Raw genomic sequence first — 11,396 nt, 5'->3', positions numbered from 1 at the left:
TTTTGTAAATATTACACACCAGTTTGTGTAATCTATCAATCGCTTTCTCACCTGCACTGCGCAGTAATTCTACAGGTATTCCGACTATTTCAGTAGTCTTTCTGCCATTCAAATGTTTTAATGATCTCTTAAATTCAGATCTCAGCAGGATTGGATTTACACAGGGGCAACATGGACCATAGCCCAGGGCGGCAAATTTTGGGGGGCGGCAAATTTTCGACTTTTTGAAAAACTCGAAAATCGGTTAAACTGTTTGTCATTTTGTTGTGTAGCGACTATGAATCAGTTCATATTCCAAACAATAGCATTATAGATATTCGTTTGAGATTTTACTATTTTATGACTTTATTGCCGTCGCCGAGTTTTCATGTATTCATTATTTTCTTTATCTTTCGGAGAATAGAAATTTCGGATACCTTCAAATTTTGTATGTATATGGTCACTCATTTTTGTGCCTTTTGTTTATTACTCTCTATTGTTCAGGGTTTGAGAGCTATTACCTGATATTCACAGCCAGGATTGGACCTTGCCCTCTCTTCAAATATGCACCCTCAATTAATTTACCATGGTTAAGTGTGAAAATTGTTTTTCCAAACTCTTGCATTCGAGTACATTGCTTAGCTTGGGAAACAAGTCCTCCTCTATACGAGTAACGTGCTACCGTTTGAGTTGAGAATTGAAACTTCGACAACTTCGTAACCGATAATTGTTATTTGTGAGTGTTAAGTGAACCGTTTTTTTATGTGTGTCGCATTTAAATATATTTCATCCTGCCATTAAAAAAGTTTCATCAAATTTAAGAATATCAATGATTGAAAAGGTAAAAAGTGAAAACGTGTTAGTGCATACCAGTTAGTTACATTTATATTTTTCTAATTCTTAATTTTGACTACAGATAGAACACTATGAATGATTATCGAAAAAAGTGTAGTGGAGCTGCTAACAGAAAAAGGGCGGCGGAAAAATTACAAGCAGAACAACAGGTGTTATCGAAAACACCAACACTTCAAACAATCTTCAGTAAAAGTAAGAAACATTCGATTCTATCTGTTTTTATTAATTTCATTACTGGGTATCCCGGATGTAATAACACTGGACAAAATAGTACCGGACAAAAATACATTGATCAAAACAAAATTTGGACAAATTAGGATACGGACAAAATAACTCTGAGGAAAATAACATTATTTTTAATTTTTCAAAATCCTATATAAAAAAATCCACCGCTTGCTGTCGTCATAATCTTTAAGAACTCAAAATTCGTGATTGGAGAACTTTAATTAGCGTATCGTAAAGGTAAAGCTCGGAATCTTTTATACCTGAACTTAATTAGGAATGGTCAAACTTGAAAAGATATATTAGTTTTAATAACTTTTCAACATATGAATCGGTCGGCGGACCAAAAAACTTTTGTAATTTTTAGTTTTTCTAATTTCTTAAATTTAGTAATGAATTTTATTTTTGAGTGTACAAAACAGACGCACAGAGAGCGTAGCGCGCGTTTGACGCTAGTAATAAAAAAACACAGTAATTCGAGTTAAATTTGTTTGTAGTTAAAATTTGCCAATGTTTTTAAATAATAAAAAAAGGATAGTACTTTATTTGGGTTAAATGTTTTTAGTGCTTGAAATTTGTTAATTTAAAAAAAATAAATAAATTCTGATAAGTACGTTAAAGTTAAGAACAAGACCATTGAAAGTGTTATTTTATCTAGGGTTATTTTGACCGAGTATTATTTTGTCTTTGTATTATTTGTCCATATAACTTTTAAATTTTCTTAATTTGCTAGGAACATATGATCAACACCCACCAGTATCTGCCGGACCATCAAGTACTTCAAACGAACAAAGTGATGAGTTTCCGGCAGAGATTTCCGACCATCAAACTGGTAAATGTTTGATATAATATTTTTTAACTTACCACCTGCCAGCAATATCACAACACTGGTGCATATTGCTGTTGCCAGCAATATCACTGTTGCATATCACAACCTGTATCAATGTTCTGTCAAATGATAATAATTCAGATTCAAGAAGAATTAAAGTTTATTGATACTGAAATTGAAGTTTCTGAAATATAGTATTGAACTGTGAAAAATTGTGTTGATGAATTTTCCAAGAAAAAAAATTCGTTTCAAAAAGAAACTTGAAAGTCGTTAAAAAATGAATTTAAATATTAGTTTCTTATAGTAATTTGTGCTTTAGATAAATAATAAACCGAGATGAACAGACATCTATTTTCTGTCGTTTTTTATAATAATGATTAATCATTTGGTTAAAATGTGTTGTTACCAAATGATTAATCATTTGGTAACAACACATTTTCTAGAATGATATTTTTTAATTTGTGTATAGCAATTTGATTATTCCGCGTTTATACAACAAAAGTAAAGTACAGTGTTAATGTGCTCATTTATAAATTTGGTACAACAAACGATTCATGTTTTCAGTGAAAAATAAATTAAAATTACATATTAACTTGATCTTGTTTATGAAAAATTATTATTTTTGTGGATAGTTTTTTCGTACACTAACTCAGGTGTTCGTTTTTTTCTATTTTTCAGGGACAAATGCTTCACCTGAAACAATCAATTATCTACTACATGTGAATTTTCAGAAGAGGTCATTTGCAACAACAATGAAATCGTTGATAAATCCAGCAAAATGGATCATTAATGATTTTTTACTCGTGATCATATATCGATTAATGGTTACGATCAAAACATAAATGAGGATTTCACTAAATCCAAAAGAGTGTACAACGATGGTAGAGTGAGACAATGCTCGCAGGCTTTATGTCATAGAAGTCTTGAATGGAAAAAAAACACCTCGATCGTGGCTTGTTTACTTAGAAAGCAAAGGATCTGCTTTTTGTGTAGCATGTTTTCTTATCAATCCACAAAATGATTGTTCTCTTTAGTGTAAAAGAAGCAAGTCAACGTATAAAAGAACATGAAAATTCTCAGAGCCATAATAAATGCATTTCGAATTTAAAACAACGAGCAGATTGTCGGACACGAATTGACAGAGATTTGACTAAGTAATATGATGATCAGATTGCATACTGGAGAAACGTACTACGACGAGTAGTAGCTGCTATCAAAGCATTAGCTGTGCGAGAACTTCCATTCAGAGGCAGTGAAGAGAAGTTCGGTTCTAAAAATAATGGAAATTTCCTGATGCTTCTCGAATTTTTAGCTGAATTCGATCCATTTTTGGCTAATCATATCAACACGTTTGGCAACAAAGGAAGTGGCAGTACTAGTTATACGACCAAAACTATCTACGAAGAATTTATAGGACTCATTGCTAACAAAGTGATATCTACAGTAATCTCTGAAGCCAAACTGGGAAAATACTTTTCTCTCATAGTTGATTCAACTCCAGACATCTCGTACGTGGATCAATTATCATTTAATTTGCGGTACGTGAAACCCGACGGCGTTCCTGTGGAGAGATTTTTGCAATTCATCGAAAATCCTGGACACAAAGCTGAAGCGTTGGCTGCTGCAGTTTTTACAACGTTGGATACTTTGGAATTGAATATAGCTGACTGTCGAGGGCAATCATACGACAATGCTTATAATATGTCAGGACAATATTCTGGTCTTCAAGCTCGAATTAAGAAAGAAAATGCGTTAGCAGATTACGTGCCGTGTGCTGCTCATTCGTTGAACTTGGTTGGTGGCTGTGCAGTAGAAAAATGTTCTGAAGCCGCTTCGTTTTTCTCACTTGTGTAATCTGTGTACAATTTTTTTTACATCGTCAACGCATCGATGGGAAATTTTCCTAACATTCGAGGCAACATAACAACGTTGAAATCATTGTCCACGACAAGGTGGTTGGCTCGTGCGGATGCTGTCACTGCTTTACAAGATAACTTTTCAGAAATCATCGAAATACTAGTGAGTATGGACGAGGATGAAACTGAAAACGCAATCACTAGACAGGAAGCAAAAGGAATCCGCAGCCAAATGGAACATCTCGAAACAGCATTCTTGCAAATTTTGTGACTTTTCCTACTCTATAGGTTTAATAGTGTCAGTCAAAAATTGCAAGACGTAAACATCAGTCTGGTTGAGGTTATTGATTTATACAAAGGGCTTATAAAAATTGTTGCAATAAATTTGATCACTATGAAGAACTAGCCTTAGAAATGTCTACCAAACTTTGTTGAGAAGAAGGAGAAGAATAACTCTACGTCCTGACGAAACGAGTGATAGAGAAGTGGAATTGACTGCCAGGCATCATTTTAGAATTAATATTTTCAATGTCATCTTGGATAATTTATACAACGAATTGTGAAAAGGATGTCAGCTTACGAAGTCATTAACAGCAAATTCGCCATTATTACGAATTTCAAACATTTTAGCGAAGTCTGAAATTCGCAAGTCGCCCGAGATATTGAGAGAATGTTATTCGTCAGATCTTGAGCCATCTCTAGGTGATGAGTTTATACATTTTCACGCACATTGCGATTCTCGAAATTTGCAAAACAAATCCCCTCTTGAGTTACTCAAATGTCTTCGGGAAAATGACATGTACACCGTATTTCCGAATGTGGAAATTGCATACCGCATGTTTATTTGTACTGCAGTGATGAAAGTTGTTTTTCTTGCTTAAAAGTAATTAAGACATACCTCCGCTCCACAATGACTGAATATCGCTTAAATAGCTTAGCTATAATGAATATCGAAGCTGATGTTCTTTTAAAACTAGACTGAGCAGATTATAACAGATTTTGCTACAAAAAATTAAGACGAAAGTGTTTCTAAGCAAGTTACTATACATGTGGAAAATGATTATATTTCAGATTCATTTTGTAAATATATTATTATATATTAAATAAAACATTTCAATAAAGGTGTTAATGCTTATATTTCATTTATACCAATTATCAAAAAATTGTACATGGTTTTAAAAAAAATTTGGAAAAGGGCGGCATTTTTGCTACTGCCCAGGCCGGCACTTGTGATAAATCCAGCCCTGGTTGTTTTGCAAATCAATATCTGGTCATGCAACAGGGCAATATCTTTTCAATGTTTTTTTATGAAGCTGCCAAAAATTATAATACAGATTGGACAGTGAAAGGCTAAAAACAGTGAAAATGCAAAGGAAAGAACAGTGGATTTCTGAAGAAAAAAATCATATACCATGGGCGTAATAAATGCACTGCTTTCTTCACAGACATGCTCTTGCCATAAAATCTTAAATTCTTTGTAAAGCTGAAAAATGGTTAATATAATTAAAAGTCGACCAATACAAACTAGGCTGTTTGTTAAACTACGTGATGAAATGGGTGAAAAGAAAAAATCTCTTCTTTTCCAAACAAGTCAGACGGTTATTTCAGAGGACGGTGTTAATCTGGTTATTGGAATTGTGAGATGAATTAATAATATTTTTCCAGTTTAAACAAACTCCATTTTCAATGTTTTTACAGAATAATTAGTATATGTTGGTGTTTGGCTGATGTATTTTTGCATTTAAACGACTGAATGTGAATTTTTAAGGACATGATAAATACATTTTATTAAAGATAGACAAAGTTCATGCTTTCAATAAGAAGCTTAGCTTGATATCTTGGATTATTAGCTTTCAAAGCAAAAGTTCTTATTTGTTTTCACTCACTTCGGATTACATGGAAAAAAATTTGGATGAAGAAAAGACTATTCACCACAGTTTGGAGAGCAAGAAAATGCATTTGCATGAGCTAAAAATTCAGTTGGTGGAGTATTTCCCAGATGATAAAAATGATTTCTCAAAGAGATGGGTGTACTGAATCCATTCAGTCAAAATGTTGTTGCAGCTGCAACAAGTTACGAGTTGAGATTCATGACTGAAGTGTATCTGTCGATAAAACATTACAACTACAATTCACATCTGAAGATTTAGATATGTTTTGGCTCGATTGTTGAAGTGAAAACGGAAATTTAGTCACAGAAGCATTAAATATATTAATCCCTTTCCCCATGTATTGCATCTGTGAAAAAGGTTTTTCATCTATGGTTGCATTAAAAGCTAAATACAGGAATCATTTTTAATCACTTGCTATTGTGTATTTCTAACATTCATCTAAGTATGGAGAATCTAAATGAAAAACAAATGCAACCATCTCATTAATTTATTTTCTTTACATATGTACTTATAAATGTAAGTAAAATGTTTATAATAAATGTTTTTTTTTCTCATAAAATGGTTTCATTATTGTTTATGTGTAAATTTGTAGGCTAATTTCACAAATTCCCTTTCATATCATATCACTAAAACTCCAAGGTTGAGAAATGCTGTTCTAATAAATACATTTTTATGATTTCCAACCAGGCTACATGTACAAATACTATTAGTCTTTACCCCTAATATTATTAACTGCTTTTACAGTACTGGTCATGTCATTTAGCCTTTCAATTCATATGATGGCAGTTTCAATGCATTTTTAGTTTTCTCTTTTTTCCGTTACGGTTTTTTGGATTTTTTCCTGTCAGGTTACTGAAAGATAAACAAACTTTTTTGTAATCAAAGCAAGTGGAATTCAGATATTCTGCTAAATCAGAAAGGCATTATTTCTGATGGAAAAATTTTTTAAAATACCTATTTTAAGAAATATCTCCAATTACAAAAGATTCTTTGTAAGATTATTAATCTTGTTAAAAATATGTAACGATTTAATAATGTACAAAAAAAAAAATTAGTAAAACCACTTGGAATATTGTAAATGGCAATGTAAGTAATAATAAATCAAAACCTATCCTCAATTAATGATATATCTCCAATCCTATAGAAGTAATTGACCATTTTAAATCTTAATAATGTGGCCAAAAGCATTGCAGTACAATCTTCTGCTAATCAATAATAGCCAATTAATGTAGGTAATGTCTATGAACAGTTCTGGTTCTCTGTAATTGAGAAAGATATCATAAGGGTAAAAAGATCTAAAAGAAATATATTCTCAATAAGATGGGTTGATATACTTAGTTATGATGTAAAAGAAATGGACATTTAATAAAGAAACCTCTCTTGCATTTGATTAATAATCATTGAAAACAGGAAATTTGAAACTACCCATGCCAGTATAAAACCATTAATTAAAATGGGGAATGAGCCAAGATATGATTAGTTACAAACCTTACGGCTCTTTTTTAGTTTTTCTAAATAAGTTAATAATTAGTTAAAACAGTTAACTATTAACAATTTTTAGAAATTAATATTTCATGTAACAGCATGGGTTTTAAAGAGTTAGGATAGTTTATGATGCAGTGTACTCGTTATTTTTTGAGATCTTGACAGCCTTAGACAGGTAGCAGAAGGCTGTTGCTGTTTTCTGCAACTTATCTAAAGAAAAAAATTCTATCCCTTAAGTAAAACAGTATTTGTGATCTGTTGGAATGCTGGTTTAGTTAACTCTTCTTGTAGGCATTAGTCTGTTTCTTTAAATATATTGAAGAGAACTGTTTGATTTGTACCTGAAATTTGTATATAAAATTCAATTTGTTCATAAACTTATTGATACCAATAACAAAGCATGATTAGAATTCTGTACTCGGTTTAATAAAGTTCTGAATATAGATCAAGGTTTTTAAACAGATTTCTCTTACGAAGCAGATTTTTATTTTAGAGGTAAACGATAAACAAATTTTTCATGGAATGAAAAAATTCATTGCAAGTATACAAGCAGCAAAAGTTACTGTATGATGTGGTATGGATACATTTGAAATTATTGTACCATACTTTCTTGAAGATGATTATATAATCACCATTAATTAATTCTGAAAGATAACAAGAAATGCTTAAGGTGATAAGAGATATATAATGAAATTCTCAATTAAATTTGGTTCAACAGGATGGTACTGCACATAGCAGATATTGCTTGAGAGACATGTTTTCTGGATACCTCATTTACTATTTTGGAGACAAATTGGCCACCTAAGACCCCTGATCTAACTGCTGCAGACTACTACTTCATTTGGGATATCTGAAATCAAGAGTGTGTAAATAAATCACATGTGATGTGTTTGAAAAACAACATAATTGAAGAAATTAGACATACAAATTTATGCCTAGTTTATCTGCTCACATGTAAATTCTCACGTTTACCTGATTTTGGGAACAAACATATTTACGTCTGATCTAACTATTCCTAATGTTATCAGGGTTTACAATTACGTTAGTGAAATTACAAGCAAACACATCAGTGTAATTGTATTGTTTCAATGGATGCTGATTTCATTTAAATTGAAATATTTGTTAATATTATTACAATTTTATTTGATGTGTTTGTTATGAGCTTTGCTCTCTACAGCTCTATCACATAATTTTTAACCGACTTCCAATGAGGAGAGACTACAAATTCATCATTCTTTCTAAATGTTTAACTTTTTCTTTACATTTTCTTATTCTCTACACATTTTTAAAATGGACTGATTTTGATGATCCTTTTCATTTTTTAGAGGAAGTGTTTTTTCCTTTGATGGTACTGTTTTTCCGCTCACGTATCAGAGTATAATTTTATTTTTACTTTTTCTTATTTTTTAAGATGTAGTTTTCTTAGCTTTTATGTTTGCACAATTTTTTTTATGATAGCATGTTTTGCATATTTTATTGTACAAATTTTATAAAAAATAAAAAAGTGAACTGAAAAATGGGCTTAAAATTAAAAAAATTACATTCTTTAAATTTTGAATGTTTGAAATGACGAAAATTAAGGGTTTAGTTTTATGCAGAGTGGGTATAAAAATCAAATGTGATGAATGCCACAGCAATTTTTTTTTTTTAAAAAGATAAGTAATGAATGTAACAGAATTCTATTATAGGTTAATGTAATAATAACAATACATTATTGACATTAGATTTTATTTCTTATGCTAAGTAACTTAATTAATTTATTTAATATTTATAAAACTAAAAGACACAATTTATTTTTCTTGTTTTTTTTTTTCATGTTACAAACTGTTAAAATAAAAAAAAAAACATAGTTTATATAATATAAATTATGTATATATTAATATAAACAAAATAAAGTATGCAAACCATATAATACATATAAATAAATAAAAAAAATTATTTTTATAAAAATAAACTCTTTTTATTCAACAAATATTACTGTAGAATTATAAATATGTTAAAAAACAACCTTTTTTTAATGTTCCTTTAAAACTATACAATAATCTAGCAATCCATTTCTTACTATAGTATTTAAATGAAAACTGAAAAATTAGTCACCTCAAATACTGTAATTTACTCAACATATTTTTTCGGAATGAAAAAAAAATAATACAATTATTTCTATATTTTCAACTTTTTTTTTTGTATTTTTGATAAAATGGAATGTAAATAATTAAAAAATGGTCACTACTTTAAGCTTTCAGTCAAATAATTATAAAAATTTATTATGCAGCATACAATAAGGATTAGTTTAAAAGGTTTATATCATTTAATTTATTATTAAAGCTTTGTACAGTTCCATAAGTCATTAAAATATAACTAAATGATTATTATTGTAATAATACACACAGAAAAAAATTAAATTCTTCAGTATCAAACCGTAAATTACATTTCAAGATAACCCATAAAAATCTTAAAGTACACATAAATAAAAGCTAGTTAAATGATATAAATTTTAATCTAATCACTAGCAACTATGAAAGTATAAGATAATAATATTACAATTAACATTTAGCAGCATAATAAAACAAAACAAGGTGTTATGAATAAAATTATTTATGAAAGTTTTATCAGGAAGAAAAATATCAAAGCAGGTTCTAGAATGGCAATGACAGCTGTGATCATTAGCCACAAATAAATGTCATAGTGTGTAGTAAAACTGCACCCGATGCTATTAAACTTCTGTAACACACACGAACAATTAAGGGTAGGCCCAGTTATATATGGCTTTGGCTGTCAACATTTTACCTTATTTCACAGAACCATCAGATCATAAGAGATACAGTTTACCGTTTTACCCTGGACCTAAAGAGGAAATTGTTATGAAAATGCAAACCTTTTATAATATAATTTAATGTTAATGATTATCATGAAATTTTTTAATTTTCAATGGAATGTTTTAAATAAAGAATACAATTTAAATTAAAACACAATTAACAGTCTGACTATCATGAGATGTCAAATACATATCTCAGAAGTTAATAACATGTTTTCTGAGAGACCAGAAATCTCTTTATCATTACAACTTACTTTTACATAACTAAAGAAAATTCTATTTTGAGTTAATCGGTTAGAAAATACTTCCCCTTTGAAAATAAGAGTAGGATTAATTTGAGTAAGTGATAATAAAAAAGTCTGTGAAATAAATATCCATGAAAGCAACTAAATTTTATTTTATGTGCATAGGCATAGGACCTTCTGAAAAGAAGAAAGTTGGAATATCAAAATAATATAAGTATTAGATGCATTACAGCAGTATTTCTCAGGTAACATCATCATATACATTCATAAAATATGCAATTTTTGTATGTCAGATAGCGACACAAATTCAGGTCTCATTCTCCATAATTTTCCACTGGTATGCAAGAGAAATTTGTCACAATTTAAAAAAAATTTTGATCACAATCAATTTTAATGATTGAATATAATAATGCAAGATGAGATAATCACATTTGGAGCCTAAGAAGTCCATAAGCCATTTATGAACAGCAGTCAACTCGTTAAGATAGTAAATCAAACAGATCTTTCATTATTTTTTCTTAAATAGTTACAACTCATAAAAAATTGATGTTATATAAAAAGGAAGGAATAAAATTATTCTTATTAATAATGAATTATTCTTGAAACATTTCAAAGTTAAAATTAGACAAAAAAGATTACTGAGAAATAACCAAGTATGAAAATAAAACTATGAACTCTGAACTACTGTGACTTACCAAAATTTTTTATCATAAGATAATAAATACGATTACAAAATTTATATACATAATGATGAAAGCAGATAAATCTTTTGTAGCAGTGGACAATTTGTATTCATGAAGCAAAATTTTATAGACACAAGTAGGTAAAAGTAATAGCACAAAAAGGCTGAAAAGATAATGGTAGATGATTATTTAAATTGAATTTTTGAAATAAAAATACTTCTTTTTGGATATCAAGCCTATACATGTTACAAATTCTGAATATATTTTTTTATAAACATGCTACAAGAGTGTAAAGTAAAAAGCTGATATATAAAAAATAACAAAGAATATAAAAATATTCTTTGTTGTTTTTTATTCATTTATGTTGTTTTTATTCAAATAGTATTTATTTGTTTAAGTAATACCAAAATTGAAAATTGTAACTGAAATATTGTAGGCTAAAAGTAGAAGAATCATGAGAAATTTGTAACTGCATCTTTTAAGAAAAATCTACAGCTCCTTCAGCCTCTGAAATTATTTACTGATCAATATTAAT

General features: G+C 29.6%; 1 protein-coding gene across 1 annotated transcript; it reads left to right on the top strand.

The window, feature by feature from the left end:
* Positions 1 to 905: 905 nt before the first annotated feature.
* LOC142330872 (zinc finger MYM-type protein 1-like) lies at positions 906 to 3,739 on the top strand. The gene is made up of 3 exons (XM_075376336.1): positions 906 to 1,026; positions 1,790 to 1,888; positions 3,042 to 3,739. Exons 1-3 carry the CDS (start codon positions 906 to 908, stop codon positions 3,737 to 3,739), a joined length of 918 nt encoding a protein of 305 aa, XP_075232451.1.
* The last annotated feature ends 7,657 nt before the right edge of the window (positions 3,740 to 11,396 follow it).

Source organism: Lycorma delicatula, chromosome 10 (assembly GCF_047948215.1).
Source record: "Lycorma delicatula isolate Av1 chromosome 10, ASM4794821v1, whole genome shotgun sequence".
Taxonomy (NCBI): domain Eukaryota; kingdom Metazoa; phylum Arthropoda; class Insecta; order Hemiptera; family Fulgoridae; genus Lycorma; species Lycorma delicatula.
Note: the sequence above shows the minus strand (reverse complement) of the source record. Positions and strands in the feature narration are given on the sequence as shown.

Coding starts and splice junctions, on each gene's coding strand:
- LOC142330872 (XM_075376336.1), top strand. CDS start 906: ATGAATGATTATCGAAAAAAGTGTAGTGGAGCTGCTAACAGAAAAAGG. Junction 1,027..1,789: donor TCAAACAATCTTCAGTAAAA/GTAAGAAACATT, acceptor TTAATTTGCTAG/GAACATATGATCAACACCCA. Junction 1,889..3,041: donor GATTTCCGACCATCAAACTG/GTAAATGTTTGA, acceptor ATTTGACTAAGT/AATATGATGATCAGATTGCA.